The 18742-nt window shown below is 39.6% G+C and overlaps 2 protein-coding genes across 2 annotated transcripts; one reads left to right on the forward strand and one right to left on the reverse strand.

Moving 5' to 3' along the window:
* The first annotated feature begins 2319 nt into the window (after positions 1 to 2319).
* ormdl2 (ORMDL sphingolipid biosynthesis regulator 2) lies at positions 2320 to 9395 on the forward strand. The gene is made up of 4 exons (XM_072367706.1): positions 2320 to 2380; positions 4394 to 4567; positions 5891 to 6042; positions 9021 to 9395. Exons 2-4 carry the CDS (start codon positions 4394 to 4396, stop codon positions 9154 to 9156), a joined length of 462 nt encoding a protein of 153 aa, XP_072223807.1. The 5' UTR covers positions 2320 to 2380; the 3' UTR covers positions 9157 to 9395.
* Positions 9396 to 11196: 1801 nt separating this feature from the next.
* nemp1 (nuclear envelope integral membrane protein 1) lies at positions 11197 to 16395 on the reverse strand. Its single transcript, XM_072367713.1, has 9 exons — positions 16258 to 16395; positions 15382 to 15503; positions 14452 to 14668; positions 14294 to 14366; positions 14096 to 14189; positions 13888 to 14002; positions 13437 to 13662; positions 12982 to 13158; positions 11197 to 11772 (listed from the first exon to the last, which is right to left on the reverse strand). The coding sequence occupies exons 1-9, from the start codon at positions 16364 to 16366 to the stop codon at positions 11625 to 11627; spliced, it is 1281 nt and encodes a 426-aa protein (XP_072223814.1). The 5' UTR covers positions 16367 to 16395; the 3' UTR covers positions 11197 to 11624.
* Positions 16396 to 18742: the final 2347 nt, after the last annotated feature.

The raw sequence follows: 18742 nt of genomic DNA on the forward strand, positions 1-18742 counted from the left end.
CTCAGTGACAGTTACAGAAATCGCTTGATTGCAGTGATTGCCTCAAAAGGTTGTGCAACAAAATATTAAGTTAAGGGTACCGTCATATTTGTCCAGGCCTGTTTCATTGGTTTAATTTTTAAAATGATTCTGTTGAACCACAATTAAAAAGAAATGTATGATATTCATTGGTTAATTTTCAGTAAAATTTTATTTATTACTTTTGTCAGTTTCAAGTAATTTCGGAGACCATTATGGGTTCTTCATTCATTAACAGAGGAGTACCAACAATTCTGTCCACATGTGTAATAGTAGTTCTGTCTACAATTGGATACGCTTTGGATAAATAACTTTGAGTATCATTATTCTAAGTAAGACACATTAAAGGAAGATTAAAGGAACATTGAATAGATTTGAAACGTAATTAAAGTATATAATCAAATGTCATCATTACCTTTTATTGCCAAAAATTTGTACTTTAAATAGTTAAACAAAGTAAAGGTATGAAGAGTTGAACCACCAGCTCTCTGAAACATGTAGTCAAACTACTTTCAGTACATATAAAAAATGTATAGTAAATGTTCCTATAGAAATGTGAGACTCAGCAAGCCTAGTTCCCTTAGACATGAAATCACCTGGTCATCAGTTCTTACATTACATCACCTCACTCACTGACATCACTTCCACGTTTGACTTTTTAAAAAAAATGTTTTTACTGGGAAACAATTTCCTCAATGCCGATAACTGTGTGTTCTTCTTCTTCTTCCCAGCGTGTCCGTCATTCACCCCGTCTAAATTGCTGCTCCACGTTCCCTTATTGTGGCCTAAAATTCCTCTCTTCATTTGAATTCAGAGTAAATTTCCACACTTTAGCGCACTGGTCATCAGATTACATTGATCTCAGTTTGTGAATGACGTGATGTGAATTGCGTAACCTTAAACCAGTTTTTTACAGTGAGATGATGTGCTCTCTTTAGATGTCGGTTTCTACTGGGTCGGTTTGTGCAACACTGCAAACCAATGAGCATTTCCACTTAAAGGCAGCAATAGATTATTGTGTTAGTATGATTTTGATGAATCAGATCTTTAATTGGCTGGCTTTAAGTATTGTGGTTAAAAAACAGACATTCACCTCTGGATTTTTCTTTTTTTTTCAATCAAATTACAGTTTTTGAATGTTTATCTAAAATGAAAATGTTTTAAAAACATTATATTGAACCTGTAAATAAGAATATTTCATTTAAATCCCACATTAAGGATAAACTCTTTGGTTAATTCCAAGTTATCTCTTATTGCAGTCCTATTGCCATTTCATACTTTATGTTGTACTGCACAAGCTCTTATTTTCATCGACTTATCTAAAAGTTGGCATTCCATAGTTAAACTGCTATAGGCCTAGACTGCTGGGGGGGTCTCATCTGTCACACCGTTCCTCACTTTGCTCTCTTTTTCCTCCCGTTTAATTTCTCAAACTATATTATGTACATTTGGCATTAATGTTATCATTTACTTGTCTTTTCCTATCTCAACAGGTATCCTTTGAATGGTGTTTGGTGTTTATATGTATGAATTGGACTAATTTTAATTTAATTAACTGGATTTGATTGGATTATATGGTTGATTGATTGAATTATTATGGCGGCCGTGGCTCAGTGGTGAGAGTGGGATGGCCAATAACCTGAAGGTTGACAGTTTGATTGGTGAACTGACAGCTGGAGGGGTGGCAGTCTGCCTCCTTGCCCCAGCCAAGGTGCCCTTGAGCAAGGCACCATACCCCCATGCTCCCCGGATGCTGTGAATGGCTGCCCACCGCTCCAGTGTATGGCATCCATGAATGTGTAACCCTGTGCATGTGTGTGTTCAACAGGTGCCAACCTGGATGGGTTAAATGCGGAGGAGTAATTTCGTGTATATACATGACAATAAAAGTCTTAACTTAACTATTATTACAATTAATTGAATTCCAATTGGACTGTATTATACTTATACTTTATACTTAGAGGAGGTGATGCTACACAGTGGTGAACACGGACCTGTCTCTGCATATAAACAGGCTCCATTCATTTGGCTCCAGGCAATATATTTTTCTACTTTAAAACAAACAAACAAAAAAAAAACGTAACAATAATTTAGAACTACTTCGTTACTGGTAAATGTCAAACATTCGCAAATTTTCTCAGGTTATGGCTGGAATGTATCGGTACAGTGCATTTATAGCGCTGGATATCTTGAATAGCGGCGCTTTGTTATGTTACCTGGTCCATTCACCTGCTTTTGTCCAGTAACAGGCAGGATTTCTGACTGTTGACCGCTGCAGCAACAGGAACCAACCCCGAGCTAATGAGGGCGGGGTTAAAGAAATAACAAGGAATTTCCTGGTGGGCTACGACAACACAGGAAGGTAAAGTTTGCTCTGCTGAAATGTTAAGTTTTAAACGTCGCAGTGCCGAATGGGCCTGTTTAAATACCCAAAACTTAACAGAAGCTGTAACTCTGCTCATTATTAACGTGCCACCTTCCACCATTGGCAATGATTAGCATAACTTTGAATTAACGTTAGCTGAACAACCAGGTGATGTTAGCATGCTTGCGAGCATTACGTCATATATCAGTAACTAACAGCATGTTGTCAAAATGTATGAAGCACTGTATCACACGTTACTTTGGGGCTGTAGAGGAAGATTTCATGTATTTGTCTTTTTCACAGTTGTTGCTTTGTGCCTGGCTAATTGCTAGCGAATGAAAGTTGCGGCGAGGTAACTTTAGCCGAGTGATGGGAGGAGTCATGTGAACGGAGGCGCGCGTTTTAATGACCCGAACAACTCACCCGGGAGGAGTCATTTCCTCAAAGCTGTTTCAAAGATGCTATTAAACGGCAATTATATTTAGTTTTAAAAAAGTGTTGACATTTGAAATTAGCGCATATTTGATAATATTACTGATAATGATTTTAAATTAAAAGATTAAACTCGCAAGAGGGTTCCAGGTTCGATCTCTGCCTGGGGCCTTTCTGTGTGGAGTTTGCATGTTCTCCCTGTGTATGCGTGGGTTCTCTCCGGGTACTCCGGCTTTCTCCCACCATCCAAAAACACGCATGTTAGGTTAACTGGTGACTCTAAATTGTCCTTAGGAGTGAGTATCAGCGTGTGTGGTTGTTTGTCTCTATGTGGCCCTGTTATATTCTTTGAGAAAATTATTTTAGTTTTATTACTTACTTAATTATTACTTACCTATTTATTACTTATTAAATCTATGGCTAATTGCTAACCATTTTCAGATTGGTATTGGCCTATTAGGCTATTTAATAGAGCTGGTCTCCAATAGAAAAAACAAATGCAGCACATCTGCAGAGCAGGCAGCCTTTTTAGTGAGACTAATGTGGAACAAAATAACTCCTAAATTATACAATTCTGTTTCTGTTTTTATGTCACAATTGTGATTGATGACTGAATATCTACAGTTACTCACTGGCAATCATTGAAACTGTGATGGGCTTGTTCACCACGATCCAAGCTCTTATTTACTAGGTAATGAGCTAAGATCATTTCAATGAAAGTACAACTTGCAGATTTGCAGGACTCCAACCCCTTGTTTCAAAACAAGGTTATTGAAAACTTGATTTCTGTAACATTTAGAACTGTTTCAATCAAAGTTTTGAAAAAAAATGCAGCATCGCAATGACAGTTCAACAGTAAGAAAAATGGCTCCATGCATGAGTTTTTACAGTGTCTGAGTTTGAAATGTAAATACACATGTACACGACATACCAAAGCCTTAATAATAACCAGCCCTCTAACCATCAAAACGCCAGCAAAGGAGCAGTTGCGCTTTTTGTTAAAGCTGTGTCTCTTCACTGGCACGAAATGCTTCCAGGCAGGAAAGCGAGCCTGTTAGCTCCGTGAGTTTCTTTAAGCCACAAAGTTTGCAGACACTGTTTTTTGAACGGCTGGAGTTTGTGCAGCCAGCACCGACATTAACACAAACTGATATTCATGGGGATGAAAATGACTAAAAAGCCAAAGTTACTTTCTCAAAACTACAAAAACGTCAATGTCAGCGATCCTGGACATAATGTCTGAGCAAGCCACTCCCCCAATGTTTTATGTGAAATTATGCATCGTTTTGAGAAAAAAAAAAAAAAAAAAGGTGCACTGCCCAAAGTGGCTACTTTTTTAGGTTACATTGATCGGTAACTTTTCAAACATACATTTTCATAAAATATCATGTGTATACTTTGTCCAACAGCTGACTACTAAATCTATTTAATTTATTTATAAGATCTAGCTGCCTTTCCAACATCTAGGTTGAAATCTAAAGAGTCACAAAGGGACTCAAAGTTTCTGTTCTTCTAAATTCTACAAAGTTTATCATCCAAGCATCCCATCATAGTTATTTGTCTCCCTCCTTTTCCCAGATGAATGTTGGCGTAGCTCACAGCGAGGTGAACCCCAACACGCGGGTGATGAACAGCAGAGGAATATGGCTCACCTATCTGCTCCTCACCGTCGTATTGCACATCGTCCTGCTCAGCATTCCCTTCTTCACTGTGCCGCTCGTCTGGACCCTCACCAATGTCATTCACAACCTGGTCAGTTAAAAGGACTTTCAAAGCTGAAAACGAAATAGACATGATACCACCACGGCTATTATTGGGAATTTCTAAGCCCCACAACATTTTTACAGCCGAAGCAATCAATTATCAGGATGTCATCTGAATCCCAGTGAGCGTTGTTAGCTTGTATATCAGCTTTTCAATGTATACCAGGTGCATAGTGGTTATAGTGGGTTAGGGTTAGGGTTAGGATCATTAATTCCTTCCACCGTACATGCACAGCCATATGTATGTGTGTCGTACCGTACAGAAGCATGAAGTTTGACTGGCCACGGCTGTGAGCCCTTGCTCTGTTAAGAGCTAAATTATTAGCAACCTTCAACATAAACACCGTTTCCTCTCAGTACATTTACATGCACAGTTGAATCAGGCTACGGTTACAGCTCGATTTGGCCATTTCACTCGACCTGACTGTCCTTAAGGGTTGTTCATGCACGGGTACAGAATTGAGTTACTGGCCAAAGTATTTACGGCACTGCATTACTGTAGGCTGCGATGAAACGCTCAAGATAACCTGCTGCTTCTAACTTTCTCTGTAAGGGAGAGCGATAGGTGTGGATGAATTCACAGCACAGACGTTGTCCTTAAGTTACTTGAACGGTGCTTTTGTCTGACGATGCTGCGGTTATAAAATCAGGATTTTATTAGAGCAGAGCGACATTCTGGAAACGCTTTAAGTGATCACAAGTTAACTGGTAGCATTCATCATCACAATTTCTGACGCATTCAGCTGCCAGACAAAAGAAACAGAAATGAGAGTAGCATTATTGGGGATTTGGCTATTTTTATTGTTTGCCGTTTGTTTTTTTGTTTTGTTTTGTAAGAAAAAAAATGCAAAGATGTGGCTTTGAGCCTTCAGGCCCATTTGAGTCTGGTGAGTGCCGTGCAGGACTGATTTAAATCATCTGCCTTCCTTTGTCCAGTTTTGATAAGACTGATGTTGTGTTTTTGTTAAACTAATAACACTAATAAAGTATTTTAAAAGTGGTTTTGGTCATACTAACATACATTTTTTTATTCTCTAGTGTGTGTAAACATACTTCCAATGTTAGATAATAGTTCAAATTAATAATCAATTTACAGTTTCATTGCATTTTAGGACATTTACCACTTTTTATAGAGAGAGGGTTTGCAAATTAAATGAATGTTTGCTAAATCTCTGGGCAGAATTCTGTTGATGTGATATTACACCTTACCTTCTGTGGAGGATGACCTATAAACGGTATGAAGTGGTGAACCAAACTGTCTGTGTGGCTGATGGCAGCTGTGTATCTTTGCTTTGTGCTGTTTCCTCTGCAGGTAATGTATCTGTTTCTACACACGGTAAAGGGCACTCCTTTTGAAACACCAGACCAAGGCAAAGCTCGTCTGCTCACACACTGGGAACAGATGGACTACGGTGTTCAATTCACTTCTTCACGCAAATTCCTTACCATCTCGCCAATTGTTCTGTAAGTGCATGTACTGTTTGAAAAGGTCATCTGCTTTCCACTTAGTTTCACTTTCAGTCTACTGACCAAATTTGCATGTTGGGAAGTATGTAAATAGTTCCGGGGAATGGGTGTGTTTTTGCCTCACTTCATGTTGGGTTACAAACATGCTGCCAATTTTATTTTTTTTTAGTGCCTCTTACTTTCGTCGCCCCATCCCAACTTTTTTGGATCGTGATATTGCCATCAAATTCAAGATCAGCTAATATTTCTGATTTTAAAAAAGTAAAAATGTCTCACTTTCAAGATTCAATGTTTCTTATGTTCTTTTGTAAATACAATATTGGTTTATGGGATTTGCAAATCATTGTTACAATGTTTTTATTCACATTTTACAGAGGGTCCCAACTTTTTTTTTTTTTTTAACGCTTCCTGTTCAACATGTGAAATGTGGAGAAAAGATATATTCTTAGCTGCTCTCGTCCTGTGTTTTACACAACAGCTGTGCTCTTGGCACACCAGTGTACATCGTTAGAGCGCTAGGAAACATTGTGAGAAAACATTGACTCTAAAGATTTGTGTTACACCTCTCTCTCTTTGTGCGCTGTCTAATCTCGTGCTAAAGGCAAACATCACGCTGTGGATCCTTCCCTCACTTTCAAAGGCATGTCTGAATGAAGAGCGAGCAACACGATCAAAGAAGTGACCGATGTGTTATTGAGTGAATGCCTCAACTTTAACTGATTGAGGAAGCCATTAATGTTCCATATTCCAGGTCTGAAAAGGGCTGCATATGCCCCTTTTTCACCAAATTGGTTCCAGGGCTGGTTCGGGGCCAGTGCTGGTGCTGGTTCACAACTCAGCGAACCAGCTGAGATCCAGTTTGCTTTTCCATAGCTCAGGGTGCTAAGGGGAGCCACGTCATTACGTCACTGTATACGTCAGTTACGTCGCTGCGTTTGCATACACCTTGGCGCAAACATCGAAGCAACAACAACATGGAGAAGAAGAAGCAGCAACAACAACAACAATGGATGACTTTGCAATTGTACAGCTGCTGCTTCTGGCTTTATGGCTGCTTCATTTGGATCAGAAAACGGCAGATCCAATATGTTTGTGTTGATCGACAGGTTTTGAGTGGGCGGCAATGTGAGATGGTTATGTTAGCCTTTGTTATGAGCTAACATTAGCCGGTGTTATGTCCCTGCTGGAATCGTCACAAATTCACAAACATATTAGGCTACTGGTGACTTTTAAGTCGCTGCTCATATCTACCACAGCGGTACCACAGCGGTACCACAGCGGTACCACAGCGGTACCACAGCGGTACCACAGCGGTACCACAGCGGTACCACAGCGGTACCACAGCGGTAGATATGAGCCCTCTCGTGGTCTTGCTATTGTTGTTGGTCTTAACAACTCCCCCCCCACCGCTGAGATAAGCAGTTCTTTTTTCTTTCTTTTTTTCTGGCCCAGAGCCAGTTCTATGTCAGTGGAAACAGAAAACCTGGTTCCAAACTAAGCACTGGCCCCGAACCAGCCCTGGAACCAATTTGGTGGAAAAGGGGAGATAGTGTCCATAAAAAGATGCCCGGGGATAAACTGAAACAGATCCACGATTGGCTACAACAAAAAAACAAAACATAAATGTGCTTATACAAGCAGGGGGGGAATAGACGCATGTATTAATAAAATGTACATAAAACGCAAAAACAGATCACCATCAAGTGTCTTTATACTATGTCAAGTGTTGGAAACACCGAACTCTGACAAACTCGCCTAAGCTATGATTGAATCTGTGCCCACTTTATGAGCAGTATGTTATGGATTTATCACCTTTAGTACCTTGATTAGAACTGCTTCTCAGTGTGATTATGGAAATGATTGTCTTGTCAATGAAGCTGACTCACTAAATCAATTCACAAAGTAATGACGTTTACCTATTCCTGCTCCCCAAAGAATGATTCTTAAAAGGGTGGTAGTGCTGCCGAGAAATCCTGGTTAGAAAACAGACATCACATTCAGTTCATCAGACCAGCCGAGCGTACAACGCAATTAATTAGATACGGTGCTTGGGAGATTTAGAGGGTGTTTTTATCGATGAAATATCTGGTAAAAGCAGGATAAATGTGACTTATTTGGCCCTTTCATGTCTCCTGCCACAAATGCTAAAACGCGTATTGATGTCACACGCTTGAGTGACATTTAGCATGTTTGTGTGACACTGGAAAAAAAATAGTTATTGTGGTACTCTAACAAGAAAACGGTCTTTTAATGCATACGCTCATCACAGTTCAACCTAAATTGAGCTTCTTGAAACTGTGCTAACACACCCAGATAATGCAGTTTGGAATCAAGTCACTCTTGCATGTATATGATCAAGTAGAATTAAATGGGTCTAGTTTGACCTCCACATGCTCCGTACTTTAGCATCTTTTTGTAAAAACAATAAAGCGTGAGTGTATAACACTGCAGCCAAATTCCAAATGATTCTACGCTCATTCACATATTTTTCTGTTTCTTTTGTTAAATATCTAAACACATCAGATTGAAAATCAGCCCATTAAGGTTATGTGTCAACTCATGGTCACTTTAAGCATTTCCATACCGTCTCTCTGCTCTAATAAAATCCTGATTTCACAACCAAAACCACTGCATCATCTCACAAAATCACCATTAAGGTAAATTAAAGACATCTTGGAACATTTTCTCACAGTCCGCAGAGTCGTGGCATCAGACAAACTTAGTCAATAACTCGATTCCACTTCTCTGTGTGTGTACAGTAACAAAGACGGTGGTCCAGTTAATTGGCCAAGTCGATTTGCAACTGTGGCTCAACTCAGCTGTGCATGTAACAGAGTAAATACCAAACTTTTACGATGGTTTGCAGGATAAAATCAGCCTACGGTGTCTTGAGTTTGTGGTTTACTCGTGGACTGAGACTCAAGGGTTCTTAAACATGTCTTTTTCACTGATTCTCCTGTGCTCTCCTTTTGCAGGTATATTCTCGCCAGTTTCTACACAAAATACGATCCTACACATTTTTTCATCAACACCTGCTCCCTCCTTAGCGTTCTCCTCCCAAAGCTGCCTCAGTTTCATGGAGTACGGTTATTTGGCATCAACAAGTACTGACAGAACTAAGAACTGGATTTTAAACACCAACACTGGACTTATACTTTTCTGTTCATGCAGATTTTATTTTATTTTGTTTCCTCTGTGCGGAGAAAATCAATGTGATTTGTCCTAAGTGTCCAATGTGAAGTATTCTGAAAGTTACAGCTTGAAAAAAGTAAGTGCACTCCTGTTATTTCATCTCTGTAAATTTGTTCTTGACTGACATTCCACATATTAAATCAAGAGCAAAGATTGAATTTTCCCGCTTTCAAATGTGACGTTTGTCCACCTTTTTTTTTTTTTTTTCTGGTCTACCCTGGCTGCGAGTCTGTAAAGCGGAGCGTCATCTTATTGCCCAAATGTTTTCATTCATTGTGGCAATTCCTTTTTATTTCCTACAGCCAGTCCACAGTGAACACTTTGACATGATACATAGACTTAACGCTGCTCGTCCCGCACACTGGGTGTTCATCTTGATGCCACATTTCAGTAGAAAAACTGCAAAGTTCTGTAGTAAGGAGATATTCATTTGATCACACACAGGACGGTTTTCAATTCGTGGGGAAGTCCAGACACTTTACATGAAGCCACCATGAGGGGGCTGTCACACTGCTGGCTATATGCTCATATATTCAAGGGTTTCCCCCCCTTCCGCATGCAATATATTCATGTTTGCATTGGGCTGAGGTTTCCCTGTTTATAATGCATGTTTTCGGGAAGTAGTTCAAAGGAAATGCAGCATCATGTGAATATGATTACATTGTTGATTATGTCAAACAGAGCCTGGGAAACACAGGCAAATAAGGGTAGCTGTATCAGCTGTTTTAAACAGGTTGAGTAATTGTAAGCATTTGCTGTGGTGTTTGTTGGGTTGTTCCCTGTCTTCAGATGACTCCAGGGCAGACGCATAGTGTAGAGAAGCCTTTGGCGGGACATAGCATTTCGGTGTAAATGTCACCATAATCTACAAGATTTTAGATATGGCCTGAAACTCGAGTGAGAAACGGCAAATGCAAGGCCTCCTTTATGAAATTCATACTGCAAGCTGCCTGATTAGAGAGAACATTATCTGAAGAGCAAATTATGTCATCCGCTGCAGGTTTTTTTTTTACCAGTTCTGTTTCCACTTTCTATTTAAAGTACACTTTGATGATCAAAACGAGGCCATTGCAGTAGGTGTAGACGGGAGAGCTTTAAATGAATGTTGAATGAATATGGTACGATTACAGTAATGTATGCCAATCATCACTTTAACTTTAGAAGCGTAGATTTATGCGGAAAGATAGAACAAAATAGATTAGAAGCAATGCACAGATATGGGAAAGGTCAGCCACTTCTAAAATATCTTCGAAGATCAGATCAGATTACACACACAACGGGAAACCAGCATTTGCTTTAAGAACTCTGGGTTTTCAGAGTGACACTGTTTTCCTGAAATTCTAGATAACTGGGGAAAAAACAAAAGGCATCATTCATGAAGCTGTAAAGATGACAATGCTGAGTTAGAAACGCACACAAGCTGCGCTAGTGCTGTTGAATTGGTTCAGTGCTGATGTGTGTAAAGAGGAAATTCCGCAGGTTCATGTTTGTCTTTCTTCCACTAAGCAGCGGTCACGCTTACCGCTAACGGTGCTGAAGACTCGTGAAAAAGATAATGGTTCATAAAAATAGTGCAGTTTCATTTAGTTATAAATCTCAAGTGCCCTCCGACATTTATTTTTCATCCTCCCGAACACAAGCGTAGGCTGATTTAACCTCAAGTTTTCTTGTCCATGAAGTATTTCAGGGTGCGTTAATGGTTTAAGGGAAATTCCATTCGGTCATTTTACCTGCAGAGCAACTGAAAGGTAAATACAGTAAAGCGTCTTATTTTAAATTAAGACAGTTGTGGCAAACATAACTTTTCAGGTTTTAAATACATTGCATTATCCAAAAATCAAACGGATGTGATTAAAACCTTAAAATCTTGCAAAAAATATTTTTCTGAAATTACGCTAAAACGCATGTTAAAGCAAAATAAAATTTTTTTATTCAGTATACTTAGGGTGACTTCCACTGACGTGTCCCATAAACTGAATCAAATAAGTGCAATACAAAACATGACCACACTTCATGTGGAATAGGAATTAGCACAGTATCTGTTCAGAGGTCAGAATTTCTCACAGTAGCGTGATGCGGATGCCCTCAATGCAGCAAGCCAAGAGCCTGGAAACACAGTATGTTCTGGAGAAACTACCACCAAAGACAACTCAATGTAACCAATCACTAAGTTTCAGCATATTTCAACAGTCCCGTCTTTGATAGTTTTTTTTTATTGTCGTAAGGATAAAACGCCAAACCTTGGAATCTGGATTTTTCTTTTTTAAATCAAGTCCCCATATTATTCCCAAGAATCCATGCGGGCAGTCAAGGAAAGATTTCCTCCCGTCCTTCTGAAAAGCAAAGAAAGTTTCTGTTTTTAACACGTCTCCAACTCCGTGTCATTTTCACTCTGGAGTCGTCATGGACTTAATATCGTCTTCCTCGTCGTCGGTGTGAAAAAATTCATCCTCGAAAAAAGATCCGTATTCCTGCACGTGGACCGACACCTCGTTCGGCATCAAGTGAGGCGATCCTTCAATAAAATCAGCAAACCTGTGGGTTAAGGTGATATTATGAACATCTTGAAAGCTCAAGAGAACAACACAAAGGTGACGGTAATACTTACAAACCGTGGGGCAGCATTTGGCCACACTTCACTACACGAAATGCTTTTTTCTTTCTTCTCTTTTTAAATGAGCTCAATAATGTAGGAGTTTTGATTCGAATGATTTTCACACTCCTCAAAACAAAAAGCTTCACTACAGATCACTTATCACTGTAATAATACCTTCCATGTATTTTTTTACCCCAGCTCAGCTCCCAAACTTTCATCTCACTGCAGAACAATAATCCATTTTCATTTTTAAATCCCTTAAGTAAGCCTATAAACTTGAACGACACGATTAGGAATGAAAGTGTGGAATCAGCCTGAGTTATACAGGAGTTAGTTCCTTTATTAGTACTTAAAAATGTGACAAGTGAATCTGATGTAAAAGCAATAACAACCGTATCTAGTTGTCTTTTGTGATTTATATAATTGCATTAATTAAAACAAAAAGATCCACTGATTTAAACCTTTTTCACCAAACTAAAATGAGACTTTAAACATCTACAAATTGTTACCAAAATGATCAGAACCTGAAGTTTTGAGCCTCCATTAATGGTACTCACTTCAGTTAACTTTCATCCAGCTGATTGGTTTTAGAAGTCATGTCATTAGATAAATGAAGATTAGCCGTGTGTAATGAAGGGGGTTTCAGTGGAAGGTATATTTGGAGCACCTTTACTGTGTTCGAAACTGTCCAATTTGTGAGTCAGAATTGTGATAAAACCAGCCAAGCCTCAAATCTCCTCTTTTATCTGCCGATCACACCTTTTTAACATACAGTAGCTATGTTTACATGCTGAGGACTATCCTGACATTAACTCACTCAGATGCTGCCCTTAAAGTGAGGCAAGAGAATGTGGCACGTTTTCTGCTCTTTGGCTCCCTCTACAGTTGTGGGATGAAACACCACTTGCATAAAAACACATCTCTGCGTGAGCCCTGGAATGTACAGCCACGCATGAATGTTTTTGTCACGTTGAAGACGCCACAAAGACACCATGAAAGACTTGTGACCTCATTTAGAACAGGACGACTCGTCAGAATGCAGCTGAGCACGTGCGCTCAGCCAGGGACACTGAGCCAAAAAGACATGATCAGTTAAACTTAAGACTTTTAAACGTGAGAATTGTAAATTTGAAAACAAAATTGACCACCTTTTAGGGGACTGAAGCCTTGACACGGCCTTCCACGGGCTGAACTCTGGGCTGTTACAGTATTTACGCAGCTCATCCAGAGCCCGTCGAGTCTCTTCCTCTCCCTGCTTCTGATACTCCTCCTCAGTTAGCAGGCGGTACGGCTCAGGCCTCCAGTGAATATGCCGCCTGATTCTCCTGCAAAACGGAGAAAATATGTGAAGAACTGGAAAAAATAAATAAATAGAAGCCAAATCATACAATCTTACTCCTGGCACCTGTTCTGTGGTACAAAAAGTAGTTCACTCTCTGCATCATGAATAGAAAAAACATTTTTTGGTAAGGAAACGTTTGCTATTGCCACAGTTTCCCCATTATAGCGATTTAGACTTCAGAAACACCACATGAGCTGCTTCACAGTACATTTTCTATTCACGCTGTACTCTTACGCCACCTTCTGTTAGAATTTCACGTACCTCCAAGCTGCAACTACCAGAGAGATTGGGTACTCCAGATTATTGGAAACCAAAGCTGCCACAATGATAGCAAAGGCAACTTGCTGAATCTGAATGCCCAAATAAATCAGGAGCAGACCAAACAGCTGCAGGGTCCAGGACAGGATGTTGATGCTCCTCTCATCCACCAGAGGACCATAACGGTAACACACAGCAAAGCTGATGAATCCCACCACTGATACATAACCTGGCAAACACAGAGATACTGACTCACACAGTGTTCAAGCACAACCATTCCAACGAATCTGCACTCTCTGTAAACTGTTGTTGCTGTTTTCATGGCATCACATACATTCTCAGTGGTCTCCTAATAGTTATTCACTGTGAACACAAGGCACAGTAAGCAGTTAAATATCGCAGATAAAGCTTTGGTCAGTTGTTTCTAAGCTCTGAGCTCACATGGAGTTCTTACCTATTACCATGTGCCAGTGTTCTCGCAGAATTATGCTGAGGTTCCTGTAGACAAGCTGGATGGCATACAGAGAGAATGACCAGCCACCAACTATCAACACATAAAAGGGGCTTTTCTGTAATAAAACAAACATCAAATCGAGCATTAGATCAATGAGATTGAACTTAAGTATCACAGAAGGACATTTTAGGGGAATGAAATAACATACCTTTGGCAAAAAGCGTGCCAGAATGAAAAAAAGGATGATGAGAGAGGCGATTGTGCCTGTGCTCATACCAGCGGAGTAGTAGAAAATTTGACTCCTTCGTGTTGGGACAAAACATGCAGAAATATATAGTTAATAGCTGTTGTGCTCCTGTTAAAAAAAAATCTAACAATAAAAGGTTTGTTTATTAAAGACAAATACCTGCTGAGGGAGTTTGCAAAGACAAACAACAATGCCCCAGAGAGGAACACCAAAAACAAATAGATATCAAACTCTGCAAGGAAGAAAGAGAACCATGTGGCCATCTTTTATCTGTCAATAAACAGCAAATAAATGTTCTTCACTTGTTTTCGACTTACTACGTATGGGTTTGACAGTGTACTGTTTTTTTTCGGAAGGATCGACCTTGAAGCACGTCTTCTTGCTGAAGAGGCTGATGTTGATGGAGGTTTCATTATGTCGCTCACGTAATAAGCTCTGAAACCAGCCCCAGAAACTGAAGCGCTCCAGCTCCTGCAGCTCCTCCTCACCTTCCACGGTTTCCACCTTAAACACCTTTGAACTCCAAACTTTCACCTGTCAAAAAATCTGCAGTTACCATGTACCCGAACAACTGGGATTTGCCATCATAAACAGAAATGAGTTAAGATTAGGCGTAAGTTCACTCCTGCTCTTTCTATCCTCCTCCTGCAGTAAATATTGCCTGCTCCTCCTACTCTTCCTTTCCCAGAGAGTCAAAATAATTCCATCCTCAACTTCTGTCACTGCTCCCATCCAATCATCTTTTTACTTGAACCAATCAGCGCACAGTTTTGTAAAAAACATGGTTATTCCGTCTCTCTGCTTTTCGTACAACCCTCCTCCCCGCTGAAGATGTCCACATGTTTCATCTAAAGCCTTCATCTGCAAACTACTAACTGCACCAGCAGCATCTGGGGGTTGTCCTCTTCTTATTTCCTCTGCTCCACAATGATGCTTCTCGTTGGGAGTCCTCCCATGAAAATACTTTTACGTCTGTTTTGCAGTAAGGATTTTTTGCTCGCTGTTTAACTACTTTAATATAAAATAAGTATTACCAAATAAAATGTGGATATCAAATTACTGACGAATCCATTGCAGAGGCTTCTGCTCATTCTCATTTATGTCAAACTTTAAACCAAATTTGCATATTTGCCCTAACAAACCCAAATTAAGAGGGATAATGAGATTTCTTTCTAGCATTATCTCACAATTTAGTGACTAAGAATAAACGGTACCGGATGTGGCTGGGCATCATTGACGGATCTTACCTGAATTCTCGTCCAGGTTTGCCTCCAAGTTGGTGCTACAGGATTTTTGTAACAGAACCGGTTGGATCCTGACATGACGTGCTCTTCTCCATCCTGCAGATCAACGACTGGATGCTTGTTACCTACGTTTGACAAGCAGACACACATCTACCCAAGACTGTATGACAAATAGTTACTTTCTAAGCTGGATTATTTTCTAAAAATAAACCAGTGACATGTTTACATATTGCCCATTGTTGAAGAACTGTTTTTTTTTTTTGTATTAAATCCAGCAAACGTACATAAACTATTCTCTCAGCACCATGCCCACTGATTCCTGCTTAGGACAATAATCTTTAAAAAGTAATCCCATCTGTTCCCATTTCATCTGTTGGACGAAAATAAAGCTAAATGGCACAAAGGCATGTAAAAAAAAATCATAGTTTTAACTGACTACAAACAGCTTCTCCTCTTGAGTTCTATCCTCAAGAGAAACAGGCCAACTAATGAATAAATTCCTGCAGCTAACTGAAACCATGAACTACAAATACACCATTCTTGAACAAGGTGGCTATAAACAAGGGGTGTTTTCACTATTCTTTCAATTGCAACCAGTTACCGGACGAGTTGGTTCACATTTAAAACGAGTTTCGCATCAAGTGCTGTTTTATAATCAGCACATAAACCAAAGGATGAGCCGGAGGCAACCAGCAATGAGATTCTACATACTGGTGGTCAACGATTCCAAAAAGCGCCATAAAAGCTCAAAATAAACTCACTTTTAGGTAGTTTCACATCGCCTTAAACTGATGCTAACATTTATTAGCTTGAGCTTGTTTAAAATGAGTATCATATATGAGAATATCTCTTTTCCTGCTTTGTGATGGAACTTCTTACCCGTAGTCTGGTGTGATGTTTGAAGTAAACAAATAAAGAGGACCATGTAAACCAGCAATGTAGTACTTGCTGAGAGGTAAGCGTTTATTATTTTCATGCATCCCGCCATGATAACTCTACCAAAACCCTCCTCTGACGTCTAACCCAGCCCCTTCCGCTTCTGAAAAGCTTGGTGAGTAACAGCCAGATCAGCCAATCACAACGTCTGGCGGGATGTCGTCATTATCGACGTCTTTGGTTTACGTTCAACGTCTGCTTCAACTATAAACGTCTTGGTCGCAAAGACCAGCAGCTTATACATTATGTCAGGAGATACTGCGGCTATGAAATCAGCGCCAACAAGTTATTTACCTCCTTGTGGCATTTTTACACTAAAACGTAGAAAAAAAATTAATGAAATATTAATTAATGTCAGGCAATAATCATCTTTAATATTTCTGGAAAATGTATTTTGTTCATACCTATCACATATTTCATTTTTACACACATATAATAACTATTAGTCAGATCTTTCTGAACACACTTCAACAACAAGAACAAAATAGTTGTGACAGGAGAGTTTGTACCACAGATTTCCCCTCAATGTATGAGAAAAAGATAACAAAAACAGTGCAGTATAATTTGGGAAAATGCCAATGACACTACAGACCACACAACACGAGCAAACACTGGCTACATATCAGACGAAAAGAAAGATAAGGAAACATGATGGTGGAAATAGTGGCAAAATGCCCCCATGGTTTAAAAAGTTAATTGTTTGCAGTGGGCTGCACAGTGGTGTGGTGGTTAGCACCATCACCACACAGCAAGATGATTCCAAGTTCAAATCCCTTCATGTGTGGAGATTGCATGTTCTCCCTGTATATGGATGTGTTCTCGCCAGGTATTGTGGCTTTTGTGTACTGACACCGCTTGAACCACATATTGTTTAGGACCAGAATGAACTCTGTCTCTAGACAATGACGAAGATGGAGTAGCATTCTCAGACAGCAGGTGCCAGATAGAGATTGGGTTTGGGCCACATACACACACTGTGTGATATCAAGAGGTATCAGAAGATCTAAGGTCGTAAACTAAGGTCATTGGGAGCATCGTGTATGCTGCCATGTACATGTCCCTGTGTCGTTCTGATCAATAAATTCCCCATAAGAGGCTGCAAAGGTGAGTCTGACAAGTCTTTACTCCACAACATAATGGTGACCCCGACGTGATGACCTCCGACCACTCTTTTCTCCACAACACTTTCTCCCATCGTCTCCCTAACATTTCAGGTTAATTGGTGACTCTAAATTGTCCATAGGAGTGAGTGTAAGCATGCATGGTTGTGTGTGTCCCTGTGATGGACTGGCGACCTGTCCAGGGTGCACCCCACCTCTCGCCAACAGCTTGGATAGCCCCCCCCCACGCGACCCTTAAATTATATTAAGCAGGTATGGAAAATGGAGGGATCTTTTGTGGCAAAAAAAAGATTATACAGATTTCAGGGGTAAGTATAGTTTCCTCCAAAGCTCCAAGTTTTGATTAAAATATGTTTTATTGATATGCTATTCTGCGATGCAATGAAACAATGCCAATCAATATAAATTGATTTCTCAAAATAGCCACCTTTGGATTTTGACACAACTTCAACTCTGATCATCCTGACAGTAAATTCCATATGAAGTTTGAAGTCCTTTGTAGGGAAGTTGTTTGCCATTTGGTCAAAATCGTGTCAAGTAAGATCTGTGGTGTTGGTGTCAGTTGATTCATTTGGCCGTGGCATGACTGACACACACCTTCTTTCTCTTGTTCACTGAAGTAAGTGCACTGTAGACAGTCAACCAGTTTTAGGCCACAGACAATATCTGAATTGGAAACCTTTGTGCTGTGGTGCAACAGTGGATGGGGTGTTATGGTCAATTTAGGGCTGGTTAGAAATTTTAAACCTTTTTTTTTTTTTTTGCAAAATCAATCATTGCCAGTGGAGTCACAACATTGCATTTGCATTATTCCCACAGTAGTGGGAGACACTTGGCACCCTCCTGTGGACTGATGACGCTCATGTATTTCGTGCAAGTACAACTGTCTGCAATTAAAAAGGATGTCACTAAAGCTATGTCGCACCATGTTTGCCCGTACTTGCCTGCATCTTACACCCTGCCACTATGTGCTGGACTGCCATAGAAGCCACAGCTACAGAAATTACTTCTCAATATCAGCCACTTCTTCAATATGTCAGTGATATATTTGTCGTGCAGAGGCTTATCTTCTCATCTGTTTGTTTATCTATCTGTCTATGATATATATATATATATATTATATATATATACATATATATATATATATATATATATATATATATATATATATATATATATATATATATATATATATATATATATATATATATATATATATGTTAAGAAGTATATTTATGTGTATGTGTTAACGTGTAGATATGCTAAACTAAAATGGCACCACAACAACAGATAACAGCAGCATGGTG

Source organism: Leuresthes tenuis, unplaced genomic scaffold, assembly GCF_036924035.1.
Source record: "Leuresthes tenuis unplaced genomic scaffold, fLeuTen1.0.hap1 SCAF_16, whole genome shotgun sequence".
Taxonomy (NCBI): Eukaryota; Metazoa; Chordata; class Actinopteri; order Atheriniformes; family Atherinopsidae; genus Leuresthes; species Leuresthes tenuis.